Source organism: Panicum virgatum, chromosome 8K (genome assembly GCF_016808335.1).
Source record: "Panicum virgatum strain AP13 chromosome 8K, P.virgatum_v5, whole genome shotgun sequence".
Taxonomy (NCBI): domain Eukaryota; kingdom Viridiplantae; phylum Streptophyta; class Magnoliopsida; order Poales; family Poaceae; genus Panicum; species Panicum virgatum.
The window spans coordinates 10,386,434-10,409,637 of record NC_053143.1 but is presented as its reverse complement, the minus strand read 5'-3'; the positions used below and the strand labels follow the sequence as shown (position 1 = coordinate 10,409,637).

The 23,204-nt window shown below is 45.8% G+C and overlaps 3 protein-coding genes across 3 annotated transcripts; 1 reads left to right on the top strand and 2 right to left on the bottom strand.

Moving 5' to 3' along the window:
- Positions 1 to 1,082: 1,082 nt before the first annotated feature.
- LOC120643892 lies at positions 1,083 to 3,500 on the bottom strand. The gene is made up of 6 exons (XM_039920397.1): positions 3,213 to 3,500; positions 2,643 to 3,094; positions 2,337 to 2,549; positions 1,637 to 2,248; positions 1,491 to 1,565; positions 1,083 to 1,372 (listed from the first exon to the last, which is right to left on the bottom strand). The coding sequence occupies exons 1-6, from the start codon at positions 3,455 to 3,457 to the stop codon at positions 1,296 to 1,298; spliced, it is 1,674 nt and encodes a 557-aa protein (XP_039776331.1). The 5' UTR covers positions 3,458 to 3,500; the 3' UTR covers positions 1,083 to 1,295.
- Positions 3,486 to 5,374, bottom strand: LOC120645422. The gene is made up of 3 exons (XM_039922205.1): positions 4,755 to 5,374; positions 3,569 to 4,449; positions 3,486 to 3,506 (listed from the first exon to the last, which is right to left on the bottom strand). Exons 1-3 carry the CDS (start codon positions 4,891 to 4,893, stop codon positions 3,486 to 3,488), a joined length of 1,041 nt encoding a protein of 346 aa, XP_039778139.1. The 5' UTR covers positions 4,894 to 5,374.
- Positions 5,375 to 17,246: 11,872 nt separating this feature from the next.
- On the top strand, positions 17,247 to 22,636 carry LOC120643891 (probable apyrase 3). The gene is made up of 8 exons (XM_039920396.1): positions 17,247 to 17,537; positions 20,381 to 20,509; positions 20,594 to 20,650; positions 20,720 to 20,812; positions 21,275 to 21,480; positions 21,648 to 21,739; positions 21,860 to 22,258; positions 22,375 to 22,636. Exons 1-8 carry the CDS (start codon positions 17,295 to 17,297, stop codon positions 22,509 to 22,511), a joined length of 1,356 nt encoding a protein of 451 aa, XP_039776330.1. The 5' UTR covers positions 17,247 to 17,294; the 3' UTR covers positions 22,512 to 22,636.
- The last annotated feature ends 568 nt before the right edge of the window (positions 22,637 to 23,204 follow it).

Below are 23,204 nucleotides of genomic sequence, written 5' to 3'. Positions count from 1 at the left end.
ACTAGTTGGAGCCTTAGATTAAGATTTTTCATTCTGTAATTCGCCCTCTCCGTTTCTTAGGCTACGAGCACCCGATTTCTTTCAGTGATGCAGCATAAGTGCGCACTCAATAGCATGTTGGCGATATCTCAAGCCTTGAAGGATCTCATACCAATTAATGTTGCGATCCCAGCTGCGCCTTGTCGGAGCCGATAAAGAACACAACACACGCACACACTCACACCTCAACACGCGGAGTTTTTTGTTTTTGAAAAACCGGTTTATATTTCATTCATATTTTGGCGATTACAATCCAAAGCTTACAAAGATATCCCTAAAAGAAAGTGAAATTATATTGTAATCCTTGTAAGCACCTCCCGGTCATTCTCGCCGCCGAGCACGCGGAGTTTGTGCTGCTGAAAGACCGCAGCTTTTCTGACCCTTTGATTGCAATACATAAAATGAACCTAAAACAAACTAAGCTGTGGCCCACGACCTCGTGCACTCTCCACCCTCTCGGAACAGCCGCGCCATCCTTTTGGCCAACATGCAGTGCACCTGCAATAGAAACTCTGAAGGACTCGGGCTACCTCTGCATGGACGGAGCATGCACTATAAGGTGCCTATAGACGTGCTCGTCGAGACAGACGACGGACATGCTCAGCTTATTTATAGCAAAGCAAAATAGCTATAGGAACATGTGAACGTGCCAGGATTACGCCACATCTAATTTATTGACGGGAAACAAAACAAAACAAAACAACACAAAGCAAAGTTGAACCCTGACGGTAATAGATAAAGCTGAGACAGATAGATGTGTTTCTCAGAGTGATTTGAGGTAAACACCAATGGCGTTGAGGAATGGCCCTCCACGCAAGGTTTTCTTTACCGGTAACCAAAAAAAACCGGAGGTCACCGATAAACACGTTTATCGGATTTATCGGAAAATTCTCGGATTCGACGTTTTGTTTTCGGACGAAATTTCAAAAAAATACCTCATTTTGTACGGAGAATAACATAGATTATTTTCAAACAATCTAAAAGCGAAAAAAAGATATAACAATGCATAGAAATGAGAAATATGGCTATCACGAAGCAATAGATAGTCTGTTCAACATGGAGTTTCAAATATTGCACATGAAGATGCTCAATCCCAAATATTACAGTCTCCATCCATATTTCCAATTCCAAGTACCAACAATTACTACATAGAATAGTCCATGGTCCTAAATATTAGAAGCACACGAAAAGACAAGCTCAAACCCAAACAAATAGCAATTCATTTTGCATGAACCCTCGAATCTGACTTTCAGGCTTCAGTACATGGTCTTGACAGAACGTTTCTTCATCCTTTTCGAGCTCGGACGGAGAGGGATTCCCTTATCCTTACCAGCTGATAAGAGAATACAAATTAATCAATAGTGGACCAAAATTTTCCATTGCAAGTTGATCAATAGTGGACCAAGATTTTCCATAGCAAGTTGTTCAAGTACTAGTACAAGGAACATTACCTCCTTTGTGAGTTGTCGAGCCTCCCTCTCCAAGTTCATTTGCATCACCGGAAGCATGAACAGCATCACCATCACCTTTAAAAAGATTAATATTTCAGCAAAGTTACATATATAATATGCAGAATCTCATCAAAAATTAAACTTACCATTGCCTTCACTGTCATCAGAACTACTCTCCCCTGACTCAGCATAAACAGGGCTACCTTGCTGATCCGATTCTGATTCATAATCAGAGAAAATATCTTCAAATTCTCCCTTCCTTTTCTTACCCCGTTTCCCACCAATCTTCTTTTTAAATGCAGCCACCTCTTCATCACTCATCCCTAACTCATCTATAACAAGTCTGCTAGGATTAGGGGATTCGGGCCTCTGGTCATCACGTTCATCTAGAGTCGGCGCGGACTCACTCCTAGAGGTGCACAACCAATCCATGATCGGGTTCCTTTCATCATACAAAGTCACATCTATTAGGATGCTACAAGGATCAGAATCTCTTTCATGCTCCTTGTTGGTTTGCATTTCTTGAAGGTTTTGCATGTCAGTTACGAAATGTTGGATACGCAACTTCAAATTATAATGTACAAAAACCAACTTGTGAAGCTTATCGTAACTTAACCGGTTCCTCAATTTGGTGTGCACCAAGGCAAATGTGCTCCAATTGCGCTCACACCCACTAGAGGACATGCATTGTGAGACAATACGCCTTGCAACCTCTTGTAGTTCACTACAGTCTCCACCATATTGATCCCACCAATCAGCTAGGAAAATGATGGTAAATGAAATAAGAATTCAAACATAAGAAAGCAACAAAATAATGCACATTAAAAAAATTAAACATGCAATTACCTGCACTACACCGGCCATTAAGAGCCGATTTTCGAGCCTCCGCTCCTCCAAACAACCCTCCCTGTTTTGAGAAGAAAGTAAATTGATCGATTGCAGCAGAAGCCTTTGAAGATGAGCCTGCAAGCTTCTTGATGGCCAATGTGACAGCATGTCTGGACTTTGGTTTCCTTGCAAGCTTGGAAGTGTACAGTGCTTTAGGATCAAGTGCGGCAGCTAACAAAAAATAAAATAAAATCAGCAATCTTAATAATTAGTGATGCATGAAACAACAACATGAATTGAACAATTTATCAATTAAGCCCTCACCTGCAAGCATAAGTGTATCATTGGCAAGATAATCAAGTCTTCCTTGGACTTTTTCCAACACCCTATTCTGTAGATTTTTTTGGATGGTATTATCACTTAAATTGCCACGTATTTCTGCCATAGATTCCCTCATTTTTGGAATGAATGCAGATATAGAATAGAACTTCTGTTGCTGATCAGCTAAACGAAGTACAGAATAGATTGGGGAGACAGCTTTTAACACCACTTCCATTTGACTCCACCATTTTTTGCTGGTCAAACAATCATATGTGAAATCATGGTCAGCCTTACCAGCCCACACACATTTCTCCCAGTCATCAGATACCATCCATTGCTTGAACTTATCTTGTCTATCCCAAAAACTCTGGAGAAAAATGAAAACAGTGCCAAATCTAGTGGCATTCCACCGAATCAGCTCCCTCCCTATCTTTTCTCTCATCATAGCATGCAGCCTACAAATAAAAAACATGACAACAAGAACATCATTGAATTTTCATAAACACAACAAGAAGACAATACTAGATGGCTGAATTATTTATCCAATACAAGAACACTAGTCACTAGTCATACCTATTATGCTTATATAAGAATATGCAAATTCGCTTTGCACTATCCACTACTTCCTCAACATCAGGAAAGTGCCCTATGTCCTTTAACATCAAGTTGATGGTATGGGCAGCACATGGTTGCCAAGTAATATGTGGATACATGGTAACCAAGTCTTGACATGCTTTCTTATAATTAGAACCATTATCTGTGACAACTTGAACAACATATTTGGCTCCAATCTCGTCACCAACCACTGTACCAATCATGTCAAGAAGATATTCTGAATTTTGAGTATCACCGGTTGCATTTACAGACCTGTAGATGCAGCAGAAAAAACACAACGCTAAGTGCACAAGATTAATTATTTCAATATGGACAGTGCAACAAAATATAGGCCTACAAAGGTACAAGTATTCACCTGTCCATGAATCACACATGACAGTAACCCCATAATCTTTCCAATCATCCTTGAAGGCAGCCATGTGAGCCTCCATGTCAGCATAATTCATATCCAGCAAGGGACCATCTATTTCTTTCCCACGTGGAATTGGCACTCCTTCACCAAATTGTTGGGTTAACTTAATTGCTGAGCGGAAGTATGGGCAGTCCGCTTTTCTTCCGGGAATATCATTAGCATGAAACCATTTTGACCAAGCTTTCCCAAGCTGCTCTTTGGCAACCCCCTCTAGCATAACATCCACCCGAGGTTGTGCTTGGGCCTTACTGCGAGCCAAATCGACATCAAAAGGAGCATTGGAAGAACTTCCAGGACCTTTATAGTATCTATCAATCGTAGTTTGCTGATTAGCTGAATAACTTGCACCAGCCTTGTTACAAACAGACTTGCCAAAAGATGAAGAATTATCTTGCTGCATGGCAGAATTAGAATCCCTTAGAGACTCTCTCATTGCCATCTCAATCTGTGCTTCTTCATCAAGAGGGATGCTTGTCCTACCAGATACCCTTTCTGTTGCCACCTCCTTTTCAACATAGAGACGAAGATTAGTACTTCTCTTCCTTCTTATTCTTCCTGATGCAAATTCATCTGCCATTATATTCTTAATATGCGTTGGCACATTTTTACACTCCACTACATTCCCAGTTATTCCACCAAGATGCTCCCTTAGACGAGATACACCACCACCCTTTTTTGTTTTAAAACAATAGTAGCACAGAAATCCAGCCCCATTAGGTTTGGGGTAAGGCTCGCCATGGCTCCATGTGACCTCAATTGGTCCATTTAACTTCACCACTCTCCCTGCAGGAAGCCAGGAACACATACAAACTCAACTTTGTCTACTGCAGTAACACTTTGGCAAGTAGTACAAGACATCTAAACTCTAAAATTAATGTCAACTTTGGCAACACTTGCAGGAACACTTTGGCAACACTTGCAGGAACTCTAAAATTTCTAGTCCCTGCAGGAACACTTGCCAATCTAAACTCTAAAATATAAATCTCACAATACTACTAAGGGAGCTACTCAAATCAGCACTTCAAAACAAGATAAATAACCAACATTTCACAATGACAGTCTAATAAGCAACTAGTTTGTCGATTTACCATCTTTTGCAGTCACCTCCACTCCACTATTACTGTCCGTTGTTCGCCTAGGAATGGCACCACTGTATGATGCGCCGGCGGCACCACTGGAGGATGCACCAGCGAAATTGCCATCTTCCCTTCCCCCATCCATTGCCATCACCACTCCGAGATGCTGAAATTGAAAAGGCTCAGCTTACCTTGCTACAATCGGCAAGCACTGCTGAAAAGGCTCAGCTTACCTGGGCCGCCGTGAGCGGCGAGGATGCGGGAGACGGCGCCGGCTTCCTTGGTGGGGAGGAGCGCGATGATGTCCTGGAGGACGGCGTCGGGTAGATCGCCGACGCCGATGCGGGCGGCGCCGACGAGGTCTTGTCCCCCTCCTCCTCCGCCAACTTGAAGAACCGGCGGCGGGTCTTGCTGCCTGCGGGATCCGGATCCGTCCCCGTCGGCTCCAGCTCCAGCAGGGTTCGGATCGGGCGAATCCGCCGCGCTGGGGAAGATGGCCGCGCTGGGGAAGATAGCCGCGCTGGGGAAGATGGCCGCGCTGCGAGAAGCCCCCTATCTGCGCCGCAAGCTGGCCACCTGGAAGCCGCCTCGGCCTGGACGAAGGAGTGGAGCAGGCTGTGGACGGCGACCCACACCGCCACACGGGGCCTCCCCTCGCATCCCTCTCTGCGACCTCCGCCGGCGAGGGAACTCGAGCGGGCGGCCGGGGCTCGTGCGTCGCGGCGTCCGGCCCGTTGTGCGGCGCGGGAGAGGCAGGAAGGAGGCGGAGGCTCGGCGCGCGGTGCCGACTGGGAGGTGAGGCGGTGTGCGCCGCCGCAGCTACGGCGCCGGCGAGCAGGGGCCAGGGGGAACGAGCGGAGCGCAGAGTGCCGCCGCCGCCAGAGCCTGAGCTGAGATTGGGAATTGAATGGATGGGGCGCTAGGGTTGTGTCACCGGCGGCGTGGACTGGTTTTTGGGCTGGGCCGATTTCAAAACCAACGAAAATTTTGAGCGGTAGAGAGAATAACCGGGCCCCACCGAAAAACGTGATTTTCGGTTTTATCGGAATTTTATCGCCGAGAAAAAAAACCTTGCCTCCACGTGCATAGAAGCCCACGATAGCGCTGCCAGCTGGCGCAGTGATGCTGAAAGGTGTTCCTTTCGGAAAAGCCCACGGTCCAAAAGTCCTCTCGTTGGTAACGAGTTTGAGCGAGGTTAAGCAAATGATATCGTCGAAGCGGTCGAATGTTCCAGAAAGTTCCTTGATGAACTCGTTGGAGCTGAGATCCATCTGCATACATACATGAAGAGAAACACAGATCTTCATTACTTACGTATCGATAAAACTAGGGCGGTCATCTTCCGATGGATAATGAAACTATTGACCATTAATAAGCAAAGACAGAATAGAAGAAAACTCAGTGTGAGCAGTACCACCGTCGTCTCCACCCCATGGACCTTCAGTGCGTCTCCGGCCAGATTGGCCAACGTAAGAAAATTCAATTGAATCAATAGCACTGCTACTGCGGATGGTGACTCTTTCTAGACGACTTGGTAATTCTGCTACGTCCAGTTCAGTCCCTTCGTTTCCACCACATAGTCCAGCCTTTGTGACAGGGCTCTGAATAGAAGACCCCGGTTCTCTCACCGTTTGCACTTTGAGCACGGGGCAAAATCCTTGGATAGTAAGCTCTATGATTCTCGTAGAACCACGTAACTCGAGCATCCTTTTGTTTATGACACCGGTTGTCATTCTGAAATCTCCTGTACCTCCGACAATAGCCCACTCACCTGTTGTTGTATCTGGTATACCCATCACCTGAAGTGTTGACCCCTTAAACCTACATCAAAGGGTATTTTAATTAGTTAATGCCATGCACCTGGCTTACAATTGAGCTGAAAATATGCCAGGTAAATTTGTTCTAATATAAGAGTAAGGTGCCATAATTATGCATGAGATTACATTAATCATGTATACTGTACCTTTCATTCTCAAACGCAAGGCTGAAGGTACTGTACCACTGAGCACCTTGGGCATGCAGGCCCTGTGCGCGAGCGACAATTTTCGCATCGAGGCTAGGACCATCGTGTACTACCCAGTTGATGGCAACAAAGGATCCAAATAAGTTCTTGTCACTTGTGGTAACGGAAAATACCTCGTTTTGATTTGGGCCTGACAATATCTGGAAGAGGTACACATGGAATTTGAGCTAGTTGCACTCCGTAAGTGCAGAACAAGGAGTGATTTGGAAATTTGGATCGTTCGCCATGGTTGCGTTGGTGGATGAAAACAGTATAGGCTTCCTCTACAACAATGTAATGAATGGTTATGGTGTGACTGATGCCGGGTGCAGTCTATTTATAGGCTTCCTCTACAACTATGCTATTCCATTTAAATTCATGTAGTGGGTATCTTTGCCTGTAAAATTCATCTTGACAATGAACTGCATGATTGCATTCATCACTGCATAACCAGCTAATCAATTTCTTTTGACTAATATTATTCATTGGGTTTATTTAACATGTTAGGGTAACGGGTCGAGGTCAATTAATGGTGCTGCAATGCTGCAGTATTTTCTAGTAGCTATTGCTAGATCTAAATCTTGTTTGTATCTACCTACTATATAATATGTAAGGCACAAGTGTATACACTACTACTACCGTTGACATCCTATATATGTAGACGAAGCAATAATCTTGAGATCTTGCAAAAGGCTGATGATCTCAATTATATAACAACGTGCCTTGCGATCTCCAACAATCATATTTCAATCAACGGGATCTATACAATGTATGTTTAAACATAAGTTTAGTATCAATGAATTATATATAGGGCCGCTTGCATATAGATCTCTGCCGGAAAAAAAGTTTCTTGGAATCTATTTTTACAAGGATTTTGTAATAGCTTGAATAGGACTGCTTACTTATATAGAAGTATCTGTGAAAAAAAGTCAATATCTCTATGTCCTTTCACTAGATCATTCATTGGACGATGTGTAAGAAAAAAAGTTAAGCTTCTTGGTATCTATATTTTTACAAGGACTTTGTGGTAGGTCGGCCATGGCATGTGGATCTCTGCTAAAAAATAAGCTTCTTGGGGCCCGTGTTTTTACTAGGACTTTGTGGTACTTAGGATATAGCCGTAGCTTGTTTTAATCTTTTGATCCAGCTTTAACTAATTCTTGGTCCAATTTTACGACGTCTATTTGGAAACAGGAATATTTATCTATCAAAATGCATTCGTTATTAGCCGGACAAATACCAGACCCGGCCACGTCCAACGTCATGTAAGTTACTACGGTTCACCAAATTAATTAGAGCCAGCTGCATTGCAGAAGCCGGGGCATTCGAGCTACAAGAAGCTGACAATAATGCCTATGCTTCAAGGATGTAGTTGTGGCAGGGGGAAAGTGAAAGTGATCGTGTGCTCTAGTTTAAGAGGAGATGTTGTCGATTGGTCTTCCTCTCTATCAAGTCAGCGTGCGGCTTTATTCCTCCGACTGGACAGAGATGTCATGCCCAACAATACATGCTACAAAATTTATGAGAGAGAGGGTGGGCATCAGCCCATAGATCCAAACAACCTACCTTGGGCCAATGCTTAGCCTACCAATTTAAGACTAAACACTAGCTTTCAAAATTAGCCCTGGGCTAATGTTTCAAACAGAGCCTATACCAATCAAATACTTAGATGATCCGAGTCTCTTTCATATTCATATTCATATTCATTTTAGTCAGTGCTACCATTTAATAGTCTGGTACTGTCCTTCCATATTCATATTCAACACACTTAGGTCCATTGCATCCAACTATCCAAGCCCCCGCTGCTCATACACGACCACACATTATTCAGTCGAAATGGTCTGCCACATAATTCTTTTATGTTCAATGTGAAGAGACTTAATTATTTGATATTGAAAGAACTCATAATAATACATACATAGATGATGCAGAATAATTTATTATGTAGACAGGCCATCTGACTAGCCACCGGGCGCTCCGATCCGATCCAGACTTCCCACCTCGGCCTTCCTGGCAGTTCATTAATTGCACGCAAGCCGACCGCAGGATCCAGCTGAGCCGATGCAACCCCAAGGACCATGCACGTTGATTACTGGGAAATCAACGCAGCCATTTAAATTAATGACGTTGATTAGCTCACGCGATGTGATCTGGGGGGATTCAGAATTCGTGTTGCAGGGTGGATGCAAAGCATATGTGTGATTAGCTAATGGATTGTATCCCTGGGTCTGACAATGAGCTCCTCGAAGTCCTCCAGCGCCTCGCCCTCGGGGAAGACCGGGCGCAGATTTCAGAAGTCGTGCCAAAGCCAGGTCTGCACGACAGCACGTGCTGCGTCGTTTTGGGGGCATTCCGTGGAACAGGTGATGGGCGCCGGTGCTCGCAGCGGGTGCGTAGGGTAGGGCACGAGATGCAAAAGAACATCAATGGGAGAAAGAGAAAGGGGACAGAAAGTTCTCAAACCTTCACCACACCATGCTCTTTGGGAGCACTAGTGCTCCGTCGTCCATTCGCCGGTGGCCACCGACGCCGGCAACAGAAGAAGGGAGAAGACCTGCCATCGAGCGTCGAACTGCCTTAACTAACTGGACCGGGACCGGTTCCTCTCAGAAACAAGTTTGGTTGGGCCATTAGGCTTGTCTCTCTTCTGCTCTAAAAGAAACTATTTAAACGGACCTAACGATAGCTTTTGAGCGGGCTTCATGATTCAGGCCTCACAGGAAAAAAAGGACAGCCAGCATATTCTTCCCCTCGACTCGTTCCCCATCTACAGTAGAAAGTTATCTAAAAAATTATACAGTAGAAAAGGGCGAATCGAGGGCGATTGTGCTCCCAGCGGCGATTTCACCGGTTTCCCCTTGTCTCTGGGGGCCTCGTCGGCACCGGAGGTTGGGGAGGGACCTCGTTTCGCCAAGCGGTGTACATACCCATGCCTACTGGAGGTATATTTGGCAGATTAGGGTTGTTTCTTCCTAATCCAGAGCTACAGAGTGGATCTGTGTACTGGTGCTGCTGCGGCTTCGATGGACGACGATGAGGTGCCGAGGATGTCTTCCAACACTTGTGGAAATCGATGCATCGGTGATGAACCGTTTTATTCACTGAAGAGCCAAAATTCGTCATTTCAAGAATTCTGTGGCGAATTTGTGACGAATTTTGATTCGTCAAAAATGGAGCATTGAGTTAGATTTGTCTTGATAAAATGACCGAAACATCACTAGAACATTTTTTTTTCTCGACAAAATAAACTTTCATCACCGAACCATTTTTGCTTTGTTGACGTGTCACTGAAACATCACTGGACGCCCCGATCCACGTGTACATGTCCGCATTGCGCCGTAGGACAAGCTGGCGCTCCACGTGGATTCGTCCACGCTGGCAGGTAACGTTGCAGGCAGCACATGTCGCAAAAGAGGATAGCGACGTGGCGAGCTGGTGTTGATACTATTTTTTGACACGTGTCAATGAAGGTGATATTGTGAAGGAAAGGGTGCCAATTTTAAAGAAACCAAGAGATGCACATGATCAGTACTGGCCGATAGGGTGCAGCTGATGAGCTAGAAGAATATTCTGTGAAGATGCTGATTCGCGTGGTTTGTTGATCGGCCGATGAGGAGTTGCCAATGAATCAGGAAAGGAAAAGGAAATCCGAGTTTTGCAAAGATTCTGAAGATTCGGTTGTAATTTTTAGTGTAGTTTAAATTAGGAAGTTTTTACTTTTTTGTCAAGTAATATGTTTGCCGTAATCGGCTATGACTTGTTAGCGTAGACTATAAATATCAGTTGTACGGGACCGGAAAAAGTTGATACACATCCAATACAACAAACCCTTTACAATTTCATCACAATTTATTTTTCGGCGACTTCGCTACTTTTCTTTTTCGGCGAGTTCTTTCAAGTTGATCAAGGACGTTTCAAGTAAATTTACGGTTTTGCATATGAATCTCTTTTAACTTGCAGTAATCTAGTGCCGCCCGGAATTGTCGCATCGGCCGTAGATTTAAATTTGTATCATTCTTGTCCCTTGCTCTATAGATAAAGTTGAAGTCACCCAGGAGGAGCCAATTTATGCCGGGTGGCGGCTTGATGGCGCGAATGTGCTGTAGGAAGGCCACCTTTTGCGTTCTTTGGGATGGACCGTACACTGAAGTGAGTAGGAACATTGTACCGGAGTCTCTAATTGTGACCATCGCGCTTAGAGAGAAGTTCCCAATCTGCACGTCACTCAGGAGGGTCATATTGTCATTCCAGAGTATAATAATCCCTCCCCTTGTCCCCTGAGCAGGTTTGTGGACAAAATTGTTAAGACGGTAACCTCCCAGGAAGCATGCCAAAGCACTGTCAACATTCTGTATTTAGTTTCTTGTAAGCAGGCAATGTTGCACGTTGTTGATTTTAAGGTCTCATGAACTGCCAAACAGCACGCAGTTGAGTTAAGGCCACGGACGTTCCAGCAGAGCGTGTTTAGATCACTAGTCATTATGCACTGAACTTTGCCGCTCGCAAAATTGTCGTGGCGTGCACTGAGCGGCCAGAAGGTAGAAGCCAGCAGGGCATAGTCGAAGTCGCATTCAATATGCCTGAAGGTCGAAGCCAACAGGGCAGAGTCGAATTCGCGTACAATAGGCCCGAAGGTCAAAGCCAACAGGGCAGGGTTGAAGTCTTGTACAATACGCCCGAAGGTCGAAGCCAGCAGGGCAGAGTTGAAGTCGCGTACAATAGGCCCGAAGGTCGAAGCCAGCAGGGCGGATATGGAGTCTTGCCCTCAGGTCATAGGATGCAGGGCTTGGATACATGGATCGTCTTGCGCTCTTGTGCAGGCTAAGTGCCGCATCAATCATCTGTTGCCGCCAACTCATGTTGCAGGTCTGAAGCCGCCTCTCCCGCATGCTGCAGCAGGGCCTCATGCACCAAGTCGTAGTCGTCGTCCTCCAGGTTGAAGAGGGCTGTCATTGCAGCCATGATGTGCTCAGGGAGAGGGCATGAGAAGGTGCTAATGAAGTCCTGAAGAATCTCCTCAATGGGCTTCATTTCGTCTTTAGAGATCCCCAGCTTGCGCCAAAGGTTGCGTTGTGCCCGCTCCACCGCCGGCAACACCGGCCACTTGGCCAGTCTGGCGCTCCTTCTTACCACAGATATGTTAAAGATTCTTGGTGCAGTGAAGAGGTCGTCGATTGCCGCCTTCTGTCACTCCTCGTGGAGCAGAGATATCTGGCTGCCGACAGGCGCCGACTCCTCGTCCTGTGCTGGCAGTCCACAGGCGTTGGTTGCCCCCGCAAAGGTACCAGGTGAAGGCCTTCACGGGCCTGCGCAGGCACCTCCAGCAGACCCGACCCAGCAGCCAGCAATTGATGGGTCACAGGGGAGTCAAGACCCAACCCAGAGTTGTTGACCGACCCAGCAGCTGGGGAGTCTCGGCCCATACCAGAGTTGTTGATGGAGTTCTGGGCCAGGCCCGGCGAGAGTTGGTGCGTCTCCCCCAAATCATCCTGGAGGGACATAGGTGCCGCCGTCGAGACCTGCATGTTCTACAGGGCGTGCTCCACCACCTCCGCGACCGACGGAGCCGTAGCAGAAATAGTACTGGAGAAGACACGCATAGCAGGGATTAACAGCTCACTTTCCTTCGGGGTGGACCAGGCTCCATTCCCCCTTGCAAGTTCAGCAGCCACAATGCCAATCCTCTCGGCAAGTAGGCAAGCTTTGTTGATGTAGTCCACCGCATCTCGAAGCCAAACGCTAGGCGAGTCGTCCACTCCAGCTAGCCTGTTGGTCTTGAGAATCTGCGCCTGTCTTGTGAAGGTGGCATGAAGCTCAGCCGCCGGCATTGCCCCTAAATCCGCCACTTCAGGAAGTGGCAGTTGCAGCATGCGCATGCAGCTGTGTGTCGGCAAGCATGAGGTGCAACGCCGGCATCGGTCGCCCTTGAAATCATTGTCCCAACGATGCGGCGACCGCGTACATTCACGCCTCGGGGCATCCGAGGCCCCACGGTCGGAATCCCAGGGCCAGTGGCGTGATTGGCCGCCCCGGCCCGGGTGGTCGTAGGAGTCATGGTCGTCGTCGTCGTCCCGGCGCCCCGGCAAGACGAAGCCCTCGTCTCTGCACGTGCGGCCGTCATTCTGCCGCCAATCAGACGTGTGGGCATCCTCGCGTTCCCGTATGCGCCTGGGGCTCTCCCGTGTAGGCGCCTTGCCATCACATCGTCGCTCATCGTCATGACGCGCTGGTTGCACAGATCCACTGGCAGCCAGCTTGCGTGGCGGTAGGGGGAGCCGTGCCGGAAACTTGGAGCGCGCCTCCGCAAGCAACCCATCGGCCAGCCCATAGCGCCAGACATAGCCCCGTCGAACCTGCTTGAAAGCAGCCAGGTTGGAGATCGCGGCATGAAGGTCTTGCGCCGCCGTCGTGTAGTACTCGACGACGCCAATGTGAACGAACACCTCGTAGCGGACCCCTTGTTGCCACTGATCTGGTAGCTGCTGAAAGACGGCAATAGTTGCGGAACAATCCGAGGGACTATGGGTGAACACTAGCCATACCTTCCTGGGGTTGGCACTTGGATTCTCCGTCCAGGCCCACACGTCGATGTGCCTGGTGTGGAGCGGCTGCAGCAAGTCCGTGTTGATGCACTGGAGTGCACATCGGTGGCAGATGATGCGCTCCATGATCTCCGGCGTCCAAGCGTAGCCGGGGATTCCGTCGAGGTAGAGCCGCACACGGTAGATGATACGCATCCCTAGTGCGTGCGTGAGGCTCCTCCATCGCGTCAAGCAGATGTCGATGCCACGGTGCTGAAAGCATCCGTGGCTACATGCCTTCTGGCAATGCTCCTGGCACTCGAAGCGGATGAGGTACGGCTTCGGCTGATGAACAGTGACAGTGATGGCACCCTGCTCCAGCTTGAGGGCGTCCCTGCACCGTGGAGCAGATGCAAGGCCCAAGGAACAAGGGTACAGGCCTCCCAATCACGGGCGTCCCGCTCCAAGTCGAAGGAGTTTGGCACGAAGACCGTGTCCTCCTCAGGTTGTGTGTGTGGGTCGCTGATTGCCATGGGCACTACCCCAAGGTGCAGAGGGTGAGGAGGAGGCGGCGGTGAGGCGGTGGGGGTGGAGGTGGAGGCGGAGGTGGTGGCGGAGGTTGACTACGATGTTTGCCCAGGCGACACTCTCACTCGCGGTGCCCAAAGCAGTAGCAGCAAAAGCACATGAAGGGGTCACGACATGCGGCAGCACGGTGCCCGCACCCAAGACATCTGAAGCAGCGACCGTTAATGGCAATCTTGAATGCATGAAGAGCGGTAGTTGAGCGTCATGAAGGGTGGCGTGTTTCCTTGAAGCGGCTTGAATGGTGGTCATGTCCACCGTTAACTCGGTGCAGCAACCGCTTTCGGCGCGTACGCGCAGGAGTCCACCCCGGTTCAAGCGGCGTCGGAACAGACCGTCGTGGGATCCAGGCTTGCATCATCCTTGAAGTCTTGTTGGAGTAATTGCGCATCTCGGGAGGAGCACGCCGTGGAGGAGTAAATGTTCGGCGGGGGCGCTGGTGCTGTGCAGTGGAGGTCACCGGACGACGAGATGGGCGGTGGGAGACCAGCGGGTAATCCAGAGCAGGTGACCCTGACGAAGGAGCAAATCTTGTTGTAGATCCATCGCGTTTGACGACGTCCACGTAGGTGGGGGCCGGATCCGCCTTGTTGTTGCCTGGATCCGTCGTGGCAGCTTCATGCTCCGGCGTGGCGGCCAGCCAATCAACCTCGTCGGTGACGGGGTGCCCATGGCGAGGCGGAGGCGGCGGCGAGTCCCTGAAGAAGGCTTCCCACGCAAGCTGGTCCGGCGGTAGCTGGGAGAGTTGGATCTATGGCTGGGATGGCTGAGCGTGCTGCTGGCGGCGGAGGATCTTGGGGGAGTGGTTCACCAGCGGTGGATGGCGACGAGGGGGCGGAGTTGGACAGGGGTCGGGAGGCATGGTTGGCTGATTCAGGAGCATTTGTTTTGACAAACTGATGCACATGGTGCTTTCTGCTTGATTAAATTTTAGGAGCATTTGTTTTGACAAACTGAAATTTATTTTAATAAGATGTGAAAAAAACAGACACTACTGCAAAAATGATTTTTAGGGGCAGGCAAAATCGTATTTTTAGAGGCGGTTGCGGTACCCGCCCTAGTTTTCGCTGCTAAAAATATCATTTTTAGGGGCGGATCATGGCATGACCCGTCCCTAAAAATCGATTGCTAGGGGGGTCATGTCATGGCCCGTCCCTACAAATACTTGTCCAAAAAATGAAAAAATTTCAAAAAAAATCAAAAAACAGCAAAATAAAAAAAGATAAAAATTATCCTAGCCAACTAGCCACCACCATTAACCCTGTAGTGTCAAGCTACGATTTTTTGACGAAAGAAACACACTTTGCTTCACCTGGGATTCGAACCATCAACCTCCAGTCTACGATTTTTGACGAAAGAAACACACTTTGCATCACCTGGGATTCGAACCAGCAACCTCCAGTCTCGCGCGTACCTTCCTTACCACTATACTATACAAGCACTTGTGACTCTGTGAGGTATGCTATTCTTTTATATTAACTCAGAAATTGATTTGTAGGGGCGGGTGACGCCATCACCCGCCCCTAAAAATAGTTTTCTATTTTATCCAAAAATTTATTTAATTGTTTACATATAGAAACTTTTACACTATGGTTATAGGTAACTATAGAAACAAAAAAAAAATATGCCAAGTATATTTTAGTGTATATAAAGGTTAAGATTGTGAAAACCTCAAAGTATGACTTGAGTTATATGAGATACTATATAGTTATAGCTATTAAGGAACTTATACTATTTTTTTGGACCATTAGATGACCTCAAATGAAAAAGTTATCAACTAAAAAGTTTTAGGTCTCATAATTCTCTACAATTTTAATATAAAGTTTGTCTTCATCAGAGATCATATGAAAAAATTATGATTTTTTATGGAACCATTTGTAGGGGCGGGCCATACCATCACCCGCTCCTAAAAATATATTTGTAGGAACGGGTGAGGCCATAACCTGCCCCTATAAATGCCACCATTTTTAGGGGCGGTTCATGGCGTCACCTGCCCCTAAAAATGCTCTTTTTAGGGGCGGGTGACGCCATGAATCGCCCCTGAAAATGATGCTCATTTTTAGGGGCGGTGAGGGGGTGACCCGCCCCTAAAAATGCTTTCTAGGGGCGGGTTGGATGCTACAGGAATCCCGCTCTATTTATAGCAACGGTTGACATTTTGGTCCGCTGCTATAAAAATTGGGGCGTTCCTACAAATCGTTTTTATAGTAGTGAGAGTCCGCATGTCTCATGTTTAGTTGTTTTGCAAGAAAAATGTCACATGTTCAGTTCTTGACTACATAGGTTATTAATTAGTAACCTTAAATTTTGCACAAAATGGTTTCCGCAGCAAACCTAAAATTTTGTAGTTGTCGTGCAGTTTCTGCAGCAACCTGCTGCTTCCTGCTCTATGCTTGATCAAGTGAAGAGAAGAACAATAGAAAGACAACAGGCAGCGGAGCTGAGACAGCTTGTCAAGGCCTCACTGATGCCGCCTTTGTCACTTAAGCTAGAGGACGTATTGCTACGCTCAGAATCTGCGCAGGTCCGAACCTCCCCTAACGCTGAACAATACTAATGTTCCGTCCTTATTTTTTTCAGCGACTAATGTTACCCCTTCTTGAAAATTTCCAGTTTTATTTTATTTGAAAATTAATTAAGTTGATACGCAGTTTTTTATTCATTGGAGTGCTCGTAACGAATCTGTGTATATGAATTTTGGCCAAAACTGATGGAACACATTATAACACGACGGTGTGAAAATATTCTGTTCTGGGTTCAGTAGTTTAGCACATCTCTTATATATGGAAGCAGGCCCGACCATAATTAGTTTTGGATTACTCCCATTTCAACATCATAGTACAGCATCGACGTCGCTGTCCCACATGCTTCACGCGAGCATACAACGTCGCTATCTTGTTTGTTGTGCGTTTCTATCTATATATATATGCATTAACGTTAGGCGCCAACCTAGTAGCGGCCAACAAATCATACAACACACTAATCAATAATATTATGAGCTCTGTTACGGTGGTTGTAGAGTATCAAAGGGAGTACTTTTTTCTAGCCGTTTATCTGTGAAAAGTTAAATTAAATTAGTATTATGTCTCATTCTTTTTGGTACTTGATCTCATATTTTTATACCATCTGATACTTTAGTCTAGCTACTTTCTATCTTGACCACCGTCCAATTTTATCAGATGGACGGCTCTTATTTTTTCAATCATTATAAAAGTTCTCTAATATTATAACAGTATTGGACGAAACTCTCTGGATCACATATAGGCCATGTCATAAATTTTCAATACGTTAAAACATGTCAGCCCTCAGTGGTACGAATCTCAATAAAAATTTAGTTGGGGCTGCTTCGTCAACATGCCCAGTCTTGGTTCTTATAAATCCCCCTGTCGCCCGTTCATTCCCTGAGAGATCTAGCCAGATAGCTTGAACTCGGCACTAGCAGCAATGTCGCACGCCGGCGACCATGCCGTCCTCCTGCTTGTCCTCCTTGCATCGTCGTCCCTAATAAGCACGGTGTTTGGTGATCCTGTGCTTGGCCGCAAGGCTGGGATTACTACTAGCGTCGAGAAGGCACGGTACGCTGTCATTTTCGACGGAGGCAGCACGGGAAGCCGGGTGCACGTCTTCAAGTTCGACGAGCAGATGGACCTCGTCAAGATCGGCGATGACATCGAGTTCTTCGCCCAGGTGTGTGCTACACTAGCTAGTGTATGTTAACGAGTAGCTGCAGGAGAAATCATGGTTGTTTCTCCTGACTAGTCGATTCCATGATGTTGTCCGTGATGAATTCTTATCGGTTCTTTAAATTACGTGTTCGATCGACTTCAGCCCGTTCGGATCCGGTTGCTAATAATGTAAACTTTGGTATTAAATCATCCAAGCAGGAGAGCTAATAATAGATGAGATAAACTTTAGCCATGCATCAAAAAGTTGTTTAAACTTTAGCTTGGAGAAGGGTACTAATGGGAACCAATAATAATTTGGTAAAAAAGACATTTCTCACTTACCTAATTAACTAAACTTTATCCATAGATCCAAACATTCCTTTCTAAAGTTTAGAAGCTAAACTTTAGCAAGTCCTAAACTTTTAGACGCATTGAAGAAAAAAGATGATAGTACAGGACGGTGATATGGCATCATACATAAGGGAAAAGTGTATTTTGCGTCCGTTAAATATGACTACAACTAAGTGGACTATTTCTCACTTAAATTTAATTAAAGATATGACTCATAATCCATCAACACTAGCGTACGCCAAACTCCAGCCTCTATAAATTCTTAAGTATGGATGCTCCTCTCCAAGAATTTTTCAAGCTGAATAATCTCTACCAAACATACACATTGTGGCATGTTTGTCTTTGTATTTTTTTCTATTAAATATCGCCTCAGTCCATAATTGTGGATCATATATCATTGGTTAATTTCACTAACTATTTGTCAAAACAAACTATTTTTTACTTTAAACAGTAAAGAAAATAGATAGATCAAGGTAATGGATACCAATTATTGATAAACCTAGACAAAGTTCATTACATAAAAAGAAAGGAAATGATATTTTTTATACTTACAGAACAACAAGAGATGTCATAATGTAGTGGACAATCCAGAAGTTCCCTTCCCCTTTCGTGGACTAGATAGATGATTAGTAAAAATAATTTATTTTCCCTTGGTGGACTAGTGGCAGGTGGTGGGTCCGATCAGTAAGGCTCTGTTGTTCCATCTAGCTGGTTCGGCAAAAAAAGAACAATAAACATTTCTCTGGCAGATCACCCCATTGATTGGTCAAATCGTAACATAAACAAATAGATTAAAGAAATGCTTGCACGTTAAGCAAATAGGGGCAGTGGTATTAGTGTGTTTCCCTAAAATTTCAATCCACATAAAGTTGAATTATTAAGGAATGCTCAGACAAGATGACAATCTCGGATGTCGACCTAAGGCTGCCTAGAAGCACCAGTGGAAATAGAAGGTTCCATGACGGATGGCTTCCGTCGCTGTGAAGGCCAAATTCGAAACAAAGGAAATTCTGTGACGAATTTGTAATGAATTTCTGTTCATCAAATATCAAGCGTAAAGTTTGTGTTTTTGTGACAAAATGCCAAAAAACATCACAGAACTGGTTTTATCAATGATGAAAAAACCTTTCATCACGGAAGCATTTTTCGTTGTGACGCATCGCAAAAACATCATAAAACTTCTGGATCTACGTGTCCTAGTCCATGCTGGAAGATGATGTGGCGCCATCCACGCTAACAAGTGACTTGTTATGCAGCACATGTCGCGAAGAGGACCGTCACGTGGCAAGCTAGCATCAGGCCACTAGGCGAGCTAGCTTGATGCCACATGGCGAGGTAGTATAAGGCCACGTGTCATTACTATATTTACCCATGTGTTACTATTTCATATGGACATGTGTCATCTTGTAATCGATCCACATGTTAGTTTGTGACGTGACCACGTGGCATTTCCCAATTTGTCCACGTGTCGTTATCCTGTTCGCCCACTTGTCCTCTCTAGGTTCACTCACGTGTCGTTTTTCCTATTTGCCCATGTGTCATTTCCTATTAGTCCACATGTCCTTTCCACGTTCACCCAATGTAGGTTTCTTGTTTGTCCATGTGTCCTTTTCCTGGTTCGTCCACATGTTGATTTTTTGTTTGTCATCGCATTATGCCCCTGCTGGTCCACGTGGTGTTTTTCTATTGATGCACATGTTTTTCGCATATTTGTCCACGTGTCATTTTATGATTTCACATGTAAGTTTCGTAGTGTGCCACATGCATTTTTTTCTATTGGTCCACATGTCTATTTTTTATCAGTCCACGTGTCCATATCCTACTTGCCACTACAGCTTCCACACGCTGGCCGTCGTAGCTTTGTCCAGTGCGCCGCCACGGTACCCACGCTGCAGGAGAGAGGGAAGGGAGAAGTGATAGGGGAGGCAGGAGCAGCAGGGGGAGGTAAGTCGCCAAGGGAAGAGGAAGGTGGGAGTGGCGGGGGAGAGAAGGAGATAGGAGAGAATGAGAGGGAGAAGAGGGAAAAATAGACGGATGATAGGCATCGCCGTGGAGTCGTATTTGCGGTCCAGCAGTGATGCCCGTCAAAGCTATCACCGCTGGGAGTAGTGTCATATATAAAGTGCTGGGAGTAGTGTCATATATAAAGTGCTGAAATAGAAGAGAGTTTGGTACCTTCATTCTGTAGTTGCACCAGACGGTACCTCACTACGTGTGGAGTATTAGTTCTAGGCAGCAATCAATATTCCGGCCTCTACAACACAATGTGAAATATCTGGCCATTATTACAATAGAGAAGCAATTATATGGAGGGAAAAAAGCTAAATTTAGCAAATAGCTTATTATAAACGAAGTCTCTATTACTAAACCGCCACCTATTTCTTGCGAAGATCTCCATAGCTATGGACTCCAAAACTCGACAAATGTGATTGGAATTTTTTTCTTCGTTCAGTGGCGTAAAATTATTGATTTAATTATTATAACAACACACGCCTAAACTTCCCACAAATGCAGGTGAAGCCTGGACTCAGTGCATACGCTGGTGAACCACAGGAAGCTGCAGAGTCTATAGCTCCTCTCCTTGAGAAGGCCAAAGGCGTCGTCCCCAAGTGGCTCCAGAAAAGAACTCCCCTTAAACTTGGGGTAATTAATAAATAAGATTAAAGCTAATTAATCTCAAGATAATTAAGTAACATTTCTACGTGTGAATGGTTTATTAATTTCCAGGCAACTGCTGGACTGCGACTCATTGGAGAGGAGAAATCAGGAGAAATTCTTGAAGCGGTAATTTCACCTTTACCTTATCTTCGTAGTGCTTACATTACGTGCTAGATACTGACTATATGCTTGCAGGTTCGTGATCTTGTCATCCGCAAAAGCAAATTCCAGTACAACCCTAAATGGATCGCTATCCTTGAGGGATCTCAAGAGGGCTCATACATGTGGGTAAGGACTTACTTATCTACTGATAAGATAGTTTAGTTCGTACCAAGACTATACTGATAAGGAGGCTTCAACATTGAGGAAGCTTTTCCATTAGACATCCGTATCGAGAACACCTTATCCATCTGCCGGCCTCTCCATCTGCAAAGCGCCCCATCCCGGCCACCGCCTCCACCTACCTCCCGCTGGGTTTAGGGTTTAGGGTTTAGGATGGACACAAAGAGAACTCTCGGTGAGCACAAAGAGAACTCTGCCCATCCGTTAGGGTTCTCTTTGTGCTCATGGAAGTAAAAAAAAGGCTTTCGAGATAGGGTTAAATGGAGAGGCCTCTTCATGTTGCTTTTGGGTACTGATAATTGTATTTATTTCTACATCATCATTTAATTTATGCACATCATTTTTTAAGTTTTGATTTAATATACAAATTTTTGTGTCGTTTTTTTATACTTATGATAATTGTGACAGATTGCCCTAAACTATCTATTGGGTAACCTTGGAGGTGACTTCTCAAAGACGGTAGGTGTGGTTGATCTTGGAGGTGGATCCGTGCAGATGGCCTATGCTGTATCTGATGGTGCTGCTGCCAACGCCCCTGTGGTCCCAGATGGGCAGGACCCTTATATTACCAAGGAATACCTCAAAGAAAAACAATACAATCTTTATGTCCACAGGTTTCATCGATGCATGCATTTTAATAGTTTTTTGTGATCTGAAGTTAAAAAATGTGTACATTCACTGATGAGTTCACATGTTTATATATGATGTTTTGCTGTAAGATTTTTCTACGGAAATAATTTCTTCTACTGTCCATTAACTGAAGCAACATATGCCTTTGCAGTTACTTGCACTATGGACTTTTAGCTGCTCGGGCAGAGATACTGAAAGCGAAAAACGGACCATTTAGTTACTGCATTCTCGGTGGATTCAAAGGTATGTGGCACAAAAATTGCATGCCCCTCCCTGCATTCACATCATAATACATACTTGGACTTGAAAAAAAACATACACTAGCACTCCACTGTTTTGATTTACTCGCCGACATCATGAAAGGTACATACACCTACAATGGTGAGGAGTACAATGCAACAGCTCCACCGGAAGGCGCGTCCTACGACAAGTGCAGAGATGTTGCAACCGCAGCCCTAAACATGGGCGCCTACTGTGAGGCAAAGAACTGCACCTTCAACGGCGTGTGGAGCGGCGGCGGCGGCGCCGGGCAGGCCAACCTTTACGTCGCTTCTTACTTCTACGACAGGGCCTCACAGGTCGGGATCGTCGACGGCGATGCGCCCAATGGGAAGAGCACTCCAGCCGCATTCGCAGATGCGGCGCTGAAGGTCTGCTCGTTGAGCGTCGAGGATGCCAAAGCTGCGTACCCCATGGCTTGGGACGTGGAGTACCTCTGCATGGATCTCGTCTACGAGTACACACTGCTCGTGGACGGCTTTGGTGAGTTGCAGCATCCACAAAACTTACAGTACACTACGCATTTCAACCTATGAAATGATAGTTGCAGCATCCATATACTTCCATACCTGTGCTGACATGGCAATTTTTTCGAACAGGTTTGGAGCCGACCAAAGAGTTCACACTCGTGACCAAGGTGAAATACGGAGAGTACTATGTTGACGCAGCGTGGCCCCTGGGCGATGCGATAGAGACCTTGTCATCCCAGCCGCCGCAGCTGCACCAAATCGCATGATCGATAATGCTCTAGTGAGGTGTCACCGTAGATGTGATGACGTGGATGGTTACGTACCACTAATGTTCAATAAGTATCAGGCTGCTATAAGCTAATAATATTTATGATAAAATCACTGGAGCTTATATATTCAAATCTCCCATCAGTTGTAGTAATTGTCATGGACATGTTATTCTGCCATGTTGTGTTTGGTCCAGCGTATGCTATTTAGTACTACTATATTCTAAGTCCCCTCGTTTTTGTCCCGTGCCAAAGCGCAGGTATAAGGCCCGCCCTAGGTTATTGGTCGTCTCACACGGGCTACGGTGCCGCTGTGTTATGATGTAGCAGGCCTGTGGTGTGGTAGAGGTTCGGAAGTTGTCTCGACAGGTGTAAGAAAAGTCTTCTCTTAGCAAATACCCGGGGCTGTGTTACCCTCCGCAGGTCGAGTTTTTATTAAATAAAATCTTCTCAAGCTCTGGTTCCAAGCCTTCAAGGGATTCGAGACACTTCATTTGTCCAGGATATATGAAGTGAATGTAATACAATTGGAGGTAGATGTGAGCAAAAATATGGAAATTCCAGTTATTTTGGAAATTTTAAAGATCCTATCTGCCAAACCTATATAGTTTTGATCAACATTAATGAAAGGTCGAACTAATAAGGTTGATATAGTTAAGTTTGTCATAAAATATTTTCGTAAAATGTAATTAA